The sequence below is a fragment of the Balaenoptera borealis genome (genome assembly GCF_965194805.1).
Source record: "Balaenoptera borealis genome assembly, chromosome: 5".
In the NCBI taxonomy this organism is placed as follows: Eukaryota; Metazoa; Chordata; class Mammalia; order Artiodactyla; family Balaenopteridae; genus Balaenoptera; species Balaenoptera borealis.
Window position 1 is genome coordinate 49,438,086 of NC_138862.1, and position 16,912 is coordinate 49,454,997.

The 16,912-nt window shown below is 40.2% G+C and overlaps 1 protein-coding gene across 5 annotated transcripts in view; it reads left to right on the forward strand.

Annotated features, from left to right (window-relative positions):
- The window catches only part of CEP97 (centrosomal protein 97), a 53,412-nt gene that overhangs the window by 21,788 nt on the left and 14,712 nt on the right, over positions 1-16,912 (forward strand). For 4 of the 5 annotated variants that reach the window (XM_082392075.1, XM_082392078.1, XM_082392076.1 and 1 more), the window contains 6 exons: positions 2,001-2,114; positions 2,666-2,832; positions 8,531-8,695; positions 11,950-12,083; positions 12,508-13,282; positions 16,746-16,821. In XM_082392075.1, the coding sequence (XP_082248201.1) occupies positions 2,001-2,114; positions 2,666-2,832; positions 8,531-8,695; positions 11,950-12,083; positions 12,508-13,282; positions 16,746-16,821 (1,431 nt within the window). The remainder of the gene's footprint in view (positions 1-2,000; positions 2,115-2,665; positions 2,833-8,530; positions 8,696-11,949; positions 12,084-12,507; positions 13,283-16,745; positions 16,822-16,912) is intronic. The other variant, XM_082392079.1, reaches the window with a different exon arrangement.

A 16,912-nucleotide genomic window follows, 5' to 3' on the forward strand; every position in this document is an offset into this window, starting at 1 on the left:
ATCCAACAGACATGATGAAATTCCCTTCATGCCCAATCAGCCAACGTTAGCAGCTTCAGTTATATAGTACATAACATGTTGGTGGGCTTGAGAGTAAACATTCCTGAACTTGACTTTGTTTTTTGACACTCAAGATTGCTATTTTTTTAGTAATAGATATTACTAAATTATCAAAATTAACCTCACTTTAATTTTAAAAATCTGTGGCCTGTAGCACTTTTTATAGAGGGGAATGCAATCAAATAAGTCAGGGGTCCCCAACCCCTGGGCCATTAGGAACGGGCCGCACAGCAGGAGGTGAGCGACAGGTAAGCGAGCAAAGCTTCATCTGTATTTACAGCCGCTCCCCATCGTTTGCATTACCACCTGAGCTCTGCCTCCTGACAGATCAGCGGTGGCATGAGATTCTCATAGGAGCGCGAACCTTACTGTGAACTGCTCAGGCGAGGGGTCTAGGTTGCACGCTCCTTGTGAGAATCTAATGCCTGATGATCTGAGGGGGAGCTGAGGCAGTGATGCTAGCATTGGGGAGCGGCTGCAAATACAGATTATCATTAGCAGAGGGGTTTGACTGCACAGAGACCATAATAAATCAACTGCTTGCAGGCTCATATCAAAACCCTATCAGTGAGTGGCAAGTGAAAACAAGCTCAGGGCTCCCACTGATTCTGCATTATGGTGAGTTGTATAATTATTTCATTATATATTACAACATAATAATAACAGAAAGTGCATAATAAATGTAATGCGCTTGAATCATCCCCAAACCATCCCGCCCACCCCCCCCCACCCCCACCCTGGTCTGTGGAAAAATTGTCTTCCACAAAACTGGTCCCTGGTGCCGAAAGGTTGGGAACCACTGAAATAAGTAACAGTTGGCACCACAGCTTCAACATGTGTAGGCTTTTTCCATATTTTTGCTCCATTGGATATTATTAGCATCAGATGAATTCATTAACCTTAGAAACAGTATTATTAGCTCAAATTTCACTATATTGTTAGCAGAAATCATTTTTAGCAACAATTATTCTAAGCAATTTGATGTAGCCAGATACTAAGAGAATTCAAATGAACTAAAAATGATTGAACTTTTTTTTTCTGGAATGGAGGCATGATTACCTTATCAGAATGCTGGGTGTTGGGACTTCCCTGCTGGCGCAGTGGTTAAGAATCTACCTGCCAATGTAGGGGACATGGGTTTGATCCCTGGTCCAGGAAGATCCCACATGCCTTGGAGCAACTAAACCTTGTGCCACAACTACTGAGCCTGTGCTTTAGAGCCTGAGAGCCACAACTACTGAAGCCTGCGTGCCTAGAGCCCGTGCTCTGCAACAAGAGAAGCCACCACAATGAGAAGCCTGTGCACTGCAACGAAGAGTAGCCCCCACTCGCTGCAACTAGAGAAAGCCTACATGCAACAATGAAGACCCAATGCAGCCAAAAAAAAAAAAAAAAAATCCTGGGTGTTGGGAGTATTTGCTTTATTCTTCATTGTTGCTGACTTAATTTGAGTCAGCACCATCTCTAAGCACATTCAACCTTCCTCAAGCTTTAAGTTACCAAGAGAATGTAATTGCAAATTATGGTTTGTGGGTTATCTCTCTCTCTTGGAAAATTTGCTTTATACCTGATTGTTTTAATGAATGTTTTCTTTCACTTTTCTCACCCCCTGTTTTGATGTTTTAAAAGGAAATGAGCAAGTATGTTGGAAATTGCTCAAGTTTTAATAACTTAAATCTCACAACATGCCTACACTAAGCATATGTTCTTGGACAAGTCTTTAAACTTTCTTGAGCTTAGAATGTGGATGTGAAAAAGGAGAGTTGGACCAGAAGACCACATAGGACCCTTACAGCATTAACAGTCTTTGATTTGTGTGTGATGAGAAGTAAAATAAAACAGATCACTTCATGTTTGTACACACCATTTTGGTTTTATCAAAATAGACCAATTTATTTGTAATCTTTTCATTTGTAATGCATTTTCTTTTTACTTTCAAGACCCTACTTTTACATGGAAATATCATCACCTCTCTTAGAATGGCACCTGCTTATCTACCCAGATGTCTTGCTATACTTTCTTTGGCAGAAAATGAAATCCGGGACTTAAATGAGGTAAAATTTGAGGGTATCTTATGGGATCTGGGAAGCTGGAAAGTCAGGAGAGATGCAGGAAAGGTTTGTGAGCTCACTTTAGACTGTGAACATCTTGGAAGAAACTGTTATCAGGATGAAACACTTGGCTCTAGAAGACCATTATTTTTCTTTCTACTTTTACTTAATGTCAGTGGGTTATTAAGACAATTTCATTTGTAATGCTGTACTTAGCACTCCATTGGGAAGTAATTGTTGGTAGAGGGACATGTACATTAACAGGGTTAATAAGGTACACTGTGCACCTTTTTCTGGCTGCTGTTATATTTTCAAAATAGGGTTCTCTTTGCTAGGAAACAGTGCTTTCTAAGGGACTTTGTGCAGCAAGGACAGATGGCCATATTGTTGGAATTTTGGAAGTCAGTGGATAATATAAGAGTGTTACTTGTCACTTTTCAAAACAAGAGGGAAATTGTTACATTCTCAAACTGCCAAAGATTTGTAATCAGTGGAAGCCCTGCGCTTGACACTGAGTAGTCCATTTCATTCATCAAAGATGTCCTTTGTTCCAGATCTCTTTTCTGGCATCTTTAACTGAACTGGAACAGTTGTCGATCATGAACAATCCTTGTGTGATGGCAACACCTTCCATTCCAGGGTTCGACTATCGGCCATACATCGTCAGCTGGTGCTTAAACCTCAGAGTCCTAGATGGATATGTGATTTCGCAGAAGGAAAGGTGAACGTGACCTCTGTAACATCACATTTATCATGGAAGTTAATTGAAAAGCCCATTTCTAGCTTACTACAGATTAATAAACTGAATATTTCTTGAAATGTGCATTTAGAAATTAAGATCATTCGTACCATCATATAGCAGACTCTGTGCTGTTCATTTAGGATTTTTTATCCTTTCTAAAAAAGGATAAGAAATAAATATCAACCTTAGAGGTTGGGGCTAGTGAGTTTAACTTCTTGCCCAAGATACAACAAATTGATTTCTAAAAATTCTTTTGTTAATCGATTGTTTGGGGCTTGGAGCATTTCTATATAGAAACCGTGTTATAGATGCTGTGTAGAATTTCAGATCAATCCCACAAAAGCTTCTGTCCATCATATTGTAAAGGCAGTATTAATAATACCTTAGTACCCAACTACTCTTTATAACAGTGACCTTGGGAAAATGCATGCAGAGTTCCAATTTGGAACTGGTAGCAGACATGCTGATGGGTCCTCACCTTCTACCTGTGAAACAGCAGAAGTGGGAACTCCCCCTTCTCTAGGTCTTTGACGGTTTCTGCAGCTTGGAGCTGGGACCCCTGCATGATGGGGTCTTCTGGACGCTGGCACACGATCAGTAGAATCAGAGCTTTAGGGGAGGTAAGGAACTAGGTTGTGGACAAGAAGGGGTGGATTTAGAGAGGATAGTGAGAGTCAAGATGACTTAATTCTCTTCACTCTGCCTCATTTCTCTTCTTCCTTTCACTGCATACACCCCTGCATTCATGGACTCAACACATACATTCTTCCTCGCTGTTTTTGTCCTTCTGTTCTACAGATTGATAGTCGCTTGAGGGGTTTCCCGACGGGAGAAGGAATGGTAGATTACTGACAGGGTTTTCCTTTTCTTTCTCCCTGCTATTTCATCTAGTTGCTGTACAGGGTGTGGGGCAGTGAGGAATGGCAACCAGGAACTACATAGTGGTGGTGCTGGTGTAGGGTGCGGGACGTATGTCAGCTCTGGTTTGCCTACAAAAAAGTGTGGCTTTTCCTTTTTCCTGCAGTGAGTGTTGCTTTGTATTCAGATACCTTATTTTATTTCAAACTGTGGGTAATTCTAAAGCTGGAATATGGGTTTACTTGGATTATCTTCTCTGGATCTTCCTTTAATAGAAAGAAAGACGTTATCAGATTTCTCTGTGGGAGTAGGACTGGCAACATTTTCATATATGGCAGCAGCATGGTGAGATGGGCAGAGGTAAGGGTTTGGTATAAAGAGAGACCTGGGAAGAGAATGAGACCTGGTCAGGAGAGACAAGAGAAAGCTTCACATCTTTCCCTGCCGCCCATTAGCAATGTGGCCTGGACAAGTTCCATAACTTCTCTGAGCCTTAGTTTTCTCATCTGTAAAATGTGGCTGAAACTACCTAGCTTTCAAGGATGCTATGAGAACTAAAGATAATGGATATAGCATAATACTGGTCAGACAGTAGTTGCTTAATAAATGATAACTGTCATTATTACTTAAGGATAGGGACTGGGGATTGAAGAGTTTTGTAGAAACTAAAGCTAGTGTTAAAAAGCAGAAGATATCTGTTGAATAGATGAATAATAATGCAAAGGCTATGTTTCTATACTGTGGAAATGGTTTTAACCCAAGTGACTTTAAGGTGAATTTGTATTTTTTTGGAACTTTCTCTATAATGTTTTGTAGATGTTTAATTACAGATTCTTCAGGAGGTAGGGAAGAGTGGACTTTTACTTGGGTAGCCTCTCTCTCTCTGTGGGGTTATTCTACACTAAAGTATGGGAGGAAGGAAGAGGTGGGAGTGTAGCATAATAGCAACCCTTTCTCAGACAGATTCCTTTTCCCCCCACATTAAAAAAAAATTGCACAGTATGATATAATTCAGAAATAGTTCAAACGTAATATTTAAAAATACCCATATAATCATCACTGAAAATAAGACTAGAACAAAACCAGCACTCCAGAGATCTCCTTTGCCCCACTCTCATCATAACTCCCCTCCCCACTAGAAATAACCACTATATTGATTTTTTTGATAATTCAGAAAGATTATTTTTTTCCTTGTTTATTATGGAGGCTTCAAATCAACCAGCTCCCACCAGAGTAGCTAAAGTTAAAAGGATGGACAATACTAAGTATTGATGAGTATGTAGAACAATTGGAACTCTCATACACTGTTCTAGGAGTGTAAATGGTGCAGCCATTTTGAAAAACTGGCAGTATTTACTGAAGTTGAACTTATAGATTCACTATGACCCAGCAGTTTGGTTTCTGGTATATACCCTAGAGAAATAGGTGCTTATGTCTACCAAAAAACATGTATATAAGCATGTTCGTAGCAGCCTTATTCATAATAGCTCCAAACATTTGGGAGCTATGTGGGACAATTGGGAAACAACCCAAATGTCAGTGCATAGAAGAGTGGGTAAATAGAGTTCTATTCAAACCAAAGAACCTAGGTGGTTGAGAAAAATGCTGCTGCAGTTGATGTCTGAGACAACTGTGTAGTCTGTAAACAGTGCTCCCATGTTTTAAAACAACTCTGGAAGTATTTTGTCTTGGAGGGAGGAAGTATTCTAAGGGAGAGCTATTGACTGAAAAATCAGTGGGTAGCCTGAGTAGTGTTCCAGCATTTTCCTGGTCAACCTTGGAATAGCCCTGAAGGATAGGCAGGAAGGAATTTCTAGTTTTTGTATCTACCCAGCCTGTTATTTGCTAAGAACAACCAAGTTAAATTTTTTCTCCATGATGAAAAGTATCCCAAGTTCCCTGATGACCTTGGGTAACCCGATCTTGAGTGTGTGTGTCACCCAAAAAAGTAACTTGAGCAGTCACCCACCGCTGTGGTGCTTTGGCTGAGGGCTTTCTCAGAGAGAAGCACACCTGGGGAAGGACCTTTGTGTAACACCTCAGTATTTGGAGTTCTTTCTGAATTTGTTTTCAATCTCTGTTTTACTGTTTATAGGACCTAGTACCAAGCTACACCTCTGTTGCTTACAGATCAGAACTTAGGGAGCAGAATTTTGGAGATGTTTCTTTTTTTGAAAGGATGTTTAAAATATATACAGAAGTAGGGTAACATAATGAACACCTAAATACCCACCATGTGGCTTCAACAGTTATCAACATTTTGCCAATCTCATTTCATCTATCCCACACTTTTTTTTTGGTTAGGATATTTTAAAAGCAAACACCAGATATCATTTCAGACATTATTCCTTTTTTTTTTTTAATTAGGTGAAAAAGCAGTTTTAAATTCTCTCAGTAGTTGCTATCCCTGTTATAAAATGTAGACTGTTCCTTTAATTTCAAGAGAAAAGTCATATTCCAGTGATTTGAAATTAATATGTTAGAGATGATTTAATTTTAATTTTGTCTTTGAATGGGCAGAGAGTTTTTTTTACCTAAGAAAATATTGTATGGATTAATAAACTTGTGTAATGGTGTGTTTATTGATGAATGTGAAGCAAAGGCAGAAAAACAGATCTTACAGTAGTTGATACTCCACAGTTTGTAGTTCACCTCACACACTTAAACTGTGGAATACCTGAGCCTCCTTCTGTATCCTTTTACTTTCGCTTTTCTTTCCTCCCAAACTACAGACCATCTATAACCTGGAAATGTCGCTTGCTAGCTATTATTAAAGTTGGGAATTGTCCTCTATTAATGGACCTTTTTTAGGGACAGCCTCTCAACAAACCATTTGCTTGGCAGGAGAACTTATGGAAACTTAGAGTAGAGTTCATGAAGATTCTGAATGAGCTTTATTTAATCCACAGGAATGTGTCTATGGAAGAAATACTTCTAATTATTTTTATTAAGTGTATTAAAATTTTTATTGTTACATGACTTCAGTTAATCAGTTTGGCATACTTTATATCTCATTGTCAGAAAACAGTTTCTCCTTTCTTGTGACACTGGCACATCATAGAAAACTAAACTCATTTTACTGCACCAAGACTCTTCTGCACTATTTAACCAGCTATCAAAAGAACCGTTTTCTTTTCAGTCTATAATACATCTGGGGTGGCTTAACAGTTTTGGACTATACAGTTTTTTGCCTAATGTGGATACCTTAATATGAAGATTGAAGAAAATGGTTGTGGATTGGAAGTGATTTTCAAACTATTTGCAATGCTGAGTTAAATGGTGTACAGAGAAACAAAGTATGCCAAAATGATGCAACTTTAACTTCAAGTTGATGGGCAGATTTGAGAATGATAAAATTGAGGCAAAAGCATGTTAATTAAAAAGAAATTCAAACATATTACAAAAGTAAACAGTAGTGTAATGACCTGCCATGAATCTGTCACCCAACTTCAGCAGTTTTCAATTCATGGCCAACTTTGTTCATCTATACCTTCACCCACGCCCCCTTTTCCTGTATTATTTTGAAACAAGTCTCAGATTACATATAATTTCATCTCTAAAAGATAAGGACTCTTAAAGAAATAACTACAATACTATTATCACTTATCAAAAAATTTAACAATAATTCCATAATAACACCAGATATTAGTTAAGTGCTTACATTTCCAGTAGTCCTCATAAATGCAGTTTTGTAATGGATTTTTGGAAACAGGATCCAAATAAGGCCATACATTGTAATTGGTTGATATATTAAATAAATTTCTTTCCTGCTCTCTTTTTCAGTGTTTTAAAAATGTATTGTCATTGCATGCTCCATGGGTTGGCTGTGCTGATTGGGTAGTTTTCACTTGGGATCTTGTGGTGAGATCACAGGGGGCAGGAGTCTTTTGAAGGCTCGACTTGGCTGGAGGTCCAAGATGATGCTCTCAAATCTCTCTATGGGTCCCTCCTCTTTTTATTTTCTTTGCTTTCTTTTCTCTTTTTTTGGTTGTTGAAGAAATCAGATTATTTGTCCTATAGAGTGTCCCACTGTGCTTATTTTGCCAATTGCTGTGTCTCCATGTCCTTTGGCATACTCCTCTCCTTCTGTATTTCCTGTAAATTGGTAGTTGGATATGGAGGTTTGATCCGATTTTTGTTGGGGGAAGGACTACTTTGCGGGTTCTATTGAGAGGCACGTAGTGTCTGGTTGTCTCTTGTGTTAGGCGTAGCTATTAATGATCAGTGCCTAAATCCATTAATTCATTGAGAGTTGCAAAATGGTGAAATTTTAATTCTATCATTAATTTTTTTATTAGCTGGAATACTTCTATGAAGTAACTATTTGGTCATTGGTATAGTTTATATAGGAAAGGTAGAATTAATAATATTTAATTTGTCTCCTTTATTTACCAGTTTTTAAAAATAATGAGTTGGTAGTTCACTAGCATCCTTCAGCTGTGACCAATTAGCTTTAAAAAAAAAAACTATCATTATGAACTAATGGATTTAAACACAATTTATGTATTTAGGTACTTCAGTTTGATAGTGAATGGAGGGACTATTCATTGCTTCTTTGAAAATAATTTTACAATATTTGGAGCCATTAGTACAAATCTTTGGAAGTGCTCCTAAGCAAGAAAAAAGGTTTAAAACATTGTAATAATAAGGAGAATGAATCAGAAGGATAGATTTTCTTTTTAACTTGAGTGAATTTTATTTATGAATAATATCCAAGGATGCTATAAAGGTACATTAAGAAGGAAGAGTCATTATTGCTTAAAAATGTATCTTGTCTACCCTAGTGCCATCCCTTCTTCTTTATGTCCCTCAATTCCAGTTTAAAAGCTGAATGGCTGTATAGTCAAGGCAAGGGGAGAGCGTATCGGCCTGGCCAGCACATCCAGCTTGTCCAGTATCTGGCTACAGTCTGTCCTCTCACTTCTACGCTGGGTCTTCAAACTGCAGAGGATGCCAAACTAGAGAAGATTCTGAGCAAGCAGAGGTGAGCGCATTTATCTGTAGTGGCTGATGAATTCACAAGTGAAAATACCTCTGACTCTTTCCTGCAGGGTTAGTAGGACTGAGGCGGGTGCTGCGGCCCACATTTCTGGGCACTTGGGCCACTGGTCACTGCAGCAGTTCTGTAGGGGAACCGAACCTTGCAGTGCAGTCCAGTTTGCTCCCCAGCAACTGCATTGCTAATCATTTCTTCAGTGCGGAGAGCCAAGCAGCATGGGAGAGTGGGATTTTAAAAAACTGCGTTTGTCCCTTAATGTGGGTGTTTCATATGGGTTTTAAAATACTAACATTAAGAAGCCTGCCAGTGCAGGGGATGTGGGTTCGATCCCTGGTCCGAGAAGATCCCACATGCCGCAGAGCAACTAAGCCCGTGCGTCGCAGCAAGAGAAGCCACCACAGTGAGAAGCCTGTGCACCGCAACGAAGAGTAGCCCCCGCTCGCTGTAACTAGAGAAAGCCCGCACGCGGCAAGGAAGACCCAACTCAGCCAAACATAAATAAAAATTTTAAAAAACCCCCCAAAAAACCCGAAGTATAGTTTGGGAATTGCCTGGCGGTCCAGTGGTTAAGACTCCACACTTTCACTGGGGAGGGCCCAGGTTCAATCCCTGGTTGGGGAACTAAGATCCCACAAGCCGTGCAGCGCGGCCAAAAAAAAAAGTATAGCTAGAAGCATTTAGTGGTCACTTCTTTTATCAGAGATCCTGCCTTTGAAGGTTTGTGCGTGTATATGCATATGATGGTGTCTGACTATGTGATTTAAAAATAAGTTTCTTAACCTTTTCTATCCAGTGCTTTTAAATGAGACTTTGTAATTTGGGGGTTATTAAAGGTATATACTTTCTGCTTTTCTTTTTTAAATTATTTTATTGAAGTAGAGTTGATTTACAATGTTGTGTCAATCTCTGCTGTACAGCACAGTGACTCAGTTATACACATATAGACATTCTTTTTTTTATATTCTTTTCCATTATGGTTTATCCCAGGAGACTGGATATAGTTCCCTGTGCTGTACAGTAGGACCTTGTTGTTTATCCATTCTAAATATAATGGTTTGCATCTACCAACCCCAAACTCCCAGTCCGTCCCTCTCCCTCCCCTCCTCCCCCTTGGCAACCACAAGTCTGTTCTCTATGTCTGTGAGTCTGTTTCTGTTTTGTAGATAGGTTCTTTTGTGCCATATTTTAGATTCCACATACAAGTGATATCATATGTATGTCTTTCTCTTTCTGACATACTTCAGTATGATAATCTCTAGTTGCATCCGTGTTGCTGCAAATGGCATTATTTCATTCTTTTTTATGGGTGAGTAGTATTCCATTGTGTATATGTACCCCATCTTCTTTATCCATTCATCTGTCAATGGACATTCAGGTTGTTTCCATGTTTTGGCTATTGTAAATAGTGCTGCTATAAACAAGGGGTACATGTATCTTTTTGAATTATAGTTTTGTCTGGGTATATGCTCAGGAGTGGGATTGCTGGATCATATGGTAATTCTATTTTTAGTTTTCTGAGGAACTTCCATACTGTTTTCCATAGTGGCTGCACCAATTTACATTCCCACCAACAGTGTAGGAGGGGTCCCTTTTCTCCATACCCTCTCCAGCATTTGTCATTTGTAGACTTTTTAAAAAAATTAAAAAAAATTTTAAATTTAATTTTATTATTATTTTAAATTTTATTATTTGGCTGCATTGGTTCTTAGTTGCGGCACGCGGGGTCTTCGTTGTGGTGCGTAGGCTTCTCTAGTTGCAGTGCTTGGGCTTCTCTCTAGTTGTGGCACACAGGCTCTAGAGCGCGAGGGCCCAGTAGTTGTGGCGCATGGGCTTAGTTGCCCCGTGGCATGTGGGATCTTAGTTCCCCAACCAGGGATTGAACCCCTATCCCCTTCATTGGAAGGTGGATTCTTAACCAGTGGACCACCAGGGAAGTCCCTGTTATTTGTAGACTTTTGATGATGGCCATTCTGACCCATGTGAAGTGGTACCTCGTTGTAGTTTTGATTTGCATTTCTCTAATAATTAGTGATGTTGAGCATCTTTTCATGTGCCTACTGTCCATCTGTATGTCCTCTTTGGAGAAATGTCTGTTAAGGTCTTCTGCCCATTTTTCGATTGGGTTGGTTGTTTTTTTGTTGTTGAGTTGTATGAACTGTTTGTATATTTTGGAGATTAAGCCCTTGTCAGCCGCATCATTTGCAAATATTTTCTCCCAGTTTGTAGGTTGTCTTTTCTTTTGTTGTTGTTGTTTTTTTTTTTTTATGGTTTTCTTTGCTGTGCAAAAGCTTGTAGGTTTGATTAGGTCCCTTTTTTTTAATGGCTTTTAAAAATAATTAATTAATTAATTAATTTTAAAATTTTTGGCTGTGTTGGGTCTTCGTTGCTGTGAGCAGGCTTTCTCTAGTTGCGGTGAGCGGGGGCTACTCTTTGTTGCCATACACGGGCTTCTCATTGTCGTGGCTTCTCTTGTTGTGGAGCACGGGCTCTAGGCGTGCAGGCTTCAGTAGTTGTGGCACGTGGGCTCAGTAGTTGTGGCTTGCGGGCTCTAGAGCTCAGGCTCAGTAGTTGTGGTGCATGGGCTTAGTTTCTTCGCGGCATGTGGGATCTTCCTGGGTCAGGGCTTGAACCCATGTCCTTTGCATTGGCAGGCAGATTCTTAACCACTGTGCCACCAGGGAAGCCCCCCATTTTTTTATTTTTGTTTTTATTTCTATTGCCTTGGGAGACTGACCTAAGAAAATATTGGTATGATTTATGTCAGAGAATGTTTTGCCTATGCTTTCTTCTAGGAGTTTTATGGTGTCTTGTCTTATGTTTAAGTCTTTAAGCCATTTTGAGTTTATTTTTGTGCGTGGTGTGAGGGTGTGTTCTTTTTTTGTTTGTTTTTTGTTTTTTGGCTGTGCTGAGCAGCTTGTGGGATTTTAGTTCCCCGACCAGGGATCCAACCTGGGTGCTCGGCAGTGAGAGCGTGGAGGGACCACTGGACGACCAGGGAATTCCCCTGTGAGGAGGGTGTGTTCTAACTTCATTGATTTACATGCAGCTGTCCAACTTTCCCAGCAACACTTGCTGAAGAGACTGTCTTTTTCCCATTTTATATTCTTGCCTTTCAAAGGTATATACTTTGAAAACTTGTAACCTTCTACCTTTTTGACAGTGTTACCCTTCAAAGGAAGCAGAAAAAGCTTTCTGTTTTTGGTTTGCGTTAAATCACATCAGATGTTACTGATTTTTAGGTTTCACCAGAGGCAGTTGATGAACCAGAGCCAAAATGAAGAGTCGTCTTCTCTTGCTCCTGTTGAAACAAGGGCATCCCTTGTACCGGAGCATTCCAGCCCCATTCAAGATTGCCAGGTAGTCCAGGAAAGTGGTAAGAAGTTAATTGATCTCTGATCCTTTTTCTCCAAGTTGTTTGATCTGTTTGGTATCATCAAACAAAAAAAGTACATGTTTTCATAATTTTTTACTTGTTAGCTTAAGTGAACATTTGGATCTTATATGTATATACACAGATAGACATATATAACTACTATATGTCTAATTTCTGAAAATGTTCAGAGGACTGCTACCTTTTGAAGAAGCCTGGTACTTTGATTATTCTTATGACCATTGCAAGAATTCATTTTCTTAAAAATATTTGGTTTGGTGTTTTACGCATATTGGAGGAAATTACTGAAAGCATTTCATTGCACTTTACTATATTTCAGGGATTAGAGTTCATTAAAAGGATCCAACTGAAAAAACACCTCTTTAAATATTTAATGTTTTAAATGATGTTCTGTTGATTCTTTTAGAACCCGTCATCCAGGTCAATTCTTGGGTTGGGATAAGCAGTAATGATGACCATTTATATGCTGTTAAGAATAACTTTCCAGCCTCTGTACACACTACAAGATATTCTCGAAATGACCTGCACCTGGAAGACATCCAGACAGATGAAGACAAGTTAAACTGTAGTCTTCTCTCTTCAGAGTCTACTTTTATGCCAGTTGCGTCAGGACTCTCTCCAGTATCACCTACAGTTGAGCTGAGGCTGCAAGACATTAACTTGGGCCTAGAAGATGATGGTGCTGCAGATGAATCTGTGAAATGTCCGGAAAACAGCGGCTCTGATAAGGAAGGGGAAAAGGCTTTTTGGGCTGCAAATGAGAATTCTGTTGAGATGACAAAAAGTGCTATCAGTACAGAGGTAAATGAGAAAGATGGGCTATTACCTTGTTCTGAGCCAACAGTAACCAATACCGTCAAAAAGGATGACACCCACAGTCTTACATCTTTTCCTGAGTCAGTTGGACACAATGTCTTCCATACGCAGCCAGACAGTGAAGAAACCATGTCTCAAACAGCTTCAGAGAAACTTCCTTGCAGGGTTTTAACCCACAGATCTGTTACTTTGGGACAAAATAAAGTTGCCCTTCAGAAATTGAATGAAGCAGCCACCAAGCTTCAGGCCTATTGGCGGGGCTTTTATGCCAGAAACTACAACCCACAAGCTAAAGATGTACGCTATGAAATCCGGCTGCGCCGGATGCAGGAGCACATTGTCTGCTTAACTGATGAAATAAGGAGGTGGGTGAAAAGTCCCTGTTTAGGACTTTTACAGTTTGGGTGCTGTTTTGTTGGTTTGGGAGTGTCAGATTCTTAGCATTGATTCAGAACACTGAATCACTGCTTTTGTGGCCGGGACACTTTCCATACCATGTTGCCACTCTTGGTTTGTCTCCTACAATATACTGAAAGCATCTTGAGTGCAGGGACTGCCATATGCATCTTCATCTCTAGTACAGCAATTGGAACATAGATGCAGCATAGCAGTAAATTTTGAATGAATGCATGCCTTATGGACATCTGTATACCTAAACACGGAAGGTACAGAAAATGTAGAAAAACTGAATTTTAAGTATAAAAATGAGAAGATGAGAAAGTCTACATAGAACCCAGTAGGTGACATAAGAATTAAAGAAAATAGCAGGGACTTAAATGGGGCTAAAATTTGGGGGCTATGGTGGAAATTATTTTTTCATTCCATGGCTCACATGTTTTCATGACTGTCAACTCAGGAAAATTAGGATTGCATAGATTTATTCTGAGTATTAGTATTGTAACCAACAGTATTTATTAATACTATCAGGTGGGAGAGGAGGAAGCAATAAAAGAGACTGAGGAGGGACAGCTAGAGTGGTAGGAGAACTGGGAGAGTGTGTTTCCCAGCTCCAACAGGGAAGTGTTTCAGGAGAGAAGAGAGGTGCTGTAAGAGGACAGAGAACTGTGTGTTAGATTCAGCAGATGGAGGTTATTGGTGACTGTGTTGAGGGTCCCCAAGACTATCCTCAGGTTTGATGATTTGCAAAATGGACTCACAGGACTCAAGAAAGCTATTCTTTGTGTTCATGATTATGGTTTATTAGAGTGAAAGGATATAGATTACAATCAGCCAAGGAAAAAGACACACAGGGCAGAGTTCAGGAGAGACCAAGTACAAGCTTCTAGTTGTCTTCTTCCAGTGCAGTTGTACACATGGGGCTCGATTCTCCTGGCAACGATGTGTGACAACACATGTGAAGTATGTGAACCTCAAGGGAGGCTCACTTGAGCCTTGGCATCCAGGGTTTTTATTGGGGGTCAGTCACCTAGGCATTGAGTGCCCATGTGACTGACCTTAACTCCTCAGACCTCAGCCCCCACCCAAGGTCAAACTGATACATTGTGGCCCAGGGTCTCAGGTGAACAAAACAGGTATTCACCAGAAAGTACACTGTTAGCATAAACCAAGGTCCCAGATGTACAAAGATACTCTTATCAGGCAGGATATTCCAAGGGCTTGGAGGGTATCTCTTAGGAGCTGGTCAAGGCTAGTCCTGTCTTTAGAATGTGCGGGGTTCAAACACCCTAGTCCTGTTGAGTTAACCTTTTCCTGCCCAATGAGCTTCTTAAGAGCAGCTTCAGTGGGTAGTGGGATGAAGGCAGTTTGGAAAGGATTGAGTAGTGAATGCGAGGTGAAGAGTGAGGGTAGCCAACTTTTGGGAAGTGTTGATGTGAGGAAGAGAAGAGAGTAAGTGGTTGCCGGAGGAGAATCTGGACTTAAGATTCTTTTTTAAAGATGGGAGATATAGAGTAGGTGTATGTGTTGATGGAAATGATTCTATAAGGAAGGAAGAACTGATAGTGCAGAGCAAAGAAAGAAGAAGTGCAGGATGGAGGTTCTTGAGAAGGTGAGAGAAGAAGAGGTCCAGTGCACAAGTGGAGGGAGTAGCCTGAAGTAGGAGCAGGTAAGGCGGTAGGTTTGAAGGTGGGGGATAGGGAAGTCCTGTCTGATGGTTGTTTCTCCTTTTCCAATAACATTCAAGATGCGGTCAGCACTTGGAAGTGAGGAGAGGGGTGAGGATGTGGGAGGTTTAAGAGAGGTATGAGGTGTGGGGTATTCACCTCAAAAGTGAACTTATAAGGGGAATGGAGGAGGATAACTGGACAGGGTGAGGAAAAACTTAAAGTGCAAAACGATAGGTCAGACTGTATGATTTTCATCAACAACTCTCAGCTCTTCCATTCTGATTTTGGACATGGTTCAGCCAGGAGTGGGTTTTTTTCCAGGTGAACATGGTAGGGGAGAGAGGGAAGGGCCAAGGAGCTGACGACATTTGGGAGGGGAATGATTATAATGATGGATCTCAGAATTTAAACGAGGTAGAAGGAAAAGCAAGAGAAAGGGGTCATGTGTTTGGTGGTCATAGATGAGGATTGGTTGTCCAGGTTGTTGCAGATTATGGCAAGAACAAGTGAACTGGGAGGATTGGACGTAGTGGTTTGTGTTGGTGCTTGAAATCATTTTCGAAAATGGTGCAGTCAAAATGCTTGAGCTAATACACTGCCAAATGTAGACTAGATAGCTAGTGGGAAGCAGCCACATAGCACAGGGAGATCAGCTCGGTGCTTTGTGTCCACCTAGAGGGGTGGGATAGGGAGGGTGGGAGGAGATACGGGGATATATGTATATGTATAGCTGATTCACTTTGTTATACAGCAGAAGCTAATACAACATTGTAAAGCAATTATACTCCAATAAAAATGTTAAAAAAAAAATGCTTGGGTCTAGAGTGTGACTGAGGATGAGTGATGAGGGGTGGATTATTGTTAGATAGAGCGTCCATGTGAATGTCAAGAGCTCCAGAAATGACAAGGGGAACAGGGCAGAGAAAAAGACTAGTGCTGAGCCTTCAGTGAATGGGGACCGATAGTGGGAGGTCAGTACTTGAAAAAGAGTTTTGGGAAATTTAGCAGGATGGCTGGAGTTCTTGAAGGAGGAAGGTTAAGACTCATTTGTAAACAGCAGTGACAAGCAACGTGCTAACCCTGATGTATGAGTGAAAAAAGTAGCTGCCACTTGAGAGAGCTACGGTGGTTGAGTGTATCTGGGAGTTTGCTGATTATAATTCGGGAGTCCCACATGGCACAGTAGGAGGGCTTTGGGGGGCTAGAGAAAGTAGATCAGAGGTTCAGAACAAAATGGGGTGACAGTTTAAGAGATAATGAACAGCTAAGAGAACCTTAGGTTTCTGACTAGTTTAAGGACAGTGAGCGCAGAGTGAAAACTTTAATGAATGAGGGGAAGGTCTGTTGATAGCAAGGAATATGTCAGGAGGCAAACAGAGATGTGAAATTTGGTGTGATTAGTCCTACTAGTCTCTTAGAAGAGGGTGTTTCAAGCTGTGGTCCTGATCCTTTCTGCAGCTCCTGCCTCTTTGGTGTGTTTGGCTGGGAAATTGAGGCCAGATAAAGAGCCATTTAATATTTTATTTTTCATTACTGGCAATCCTTTGTAGAACCAGTATAATCTGAATTTCAGTCACATCTTATTTGCCTTCTATGTTGAGTCATAGCTTAAAACTAAAGTTTCACTTAGATATTCTAAAAGTGGAAAGGACTGTTATTAGAATATTAATCTCTTTACAATGTATATGTTTATTCGTCATAACAAGAAGTACAATTCAAAGCACCCTTTCTTGTATCAGTAATGGATTTTGAATTATCGTAGATTACGAAAAGAAAGAGATGAAGAACGTGTTAAAAAATTTGTACAAGAAGAGGCTGTCAGATTCCTTTGGAACCAGGTAAGCTCCCTCCTGCTGAATTACCTACTGTGTGAACAAAGAAAAGTTCTAGATTTCCTGAGATAATCATAGAGTAAGTAGTTTCAGGTAA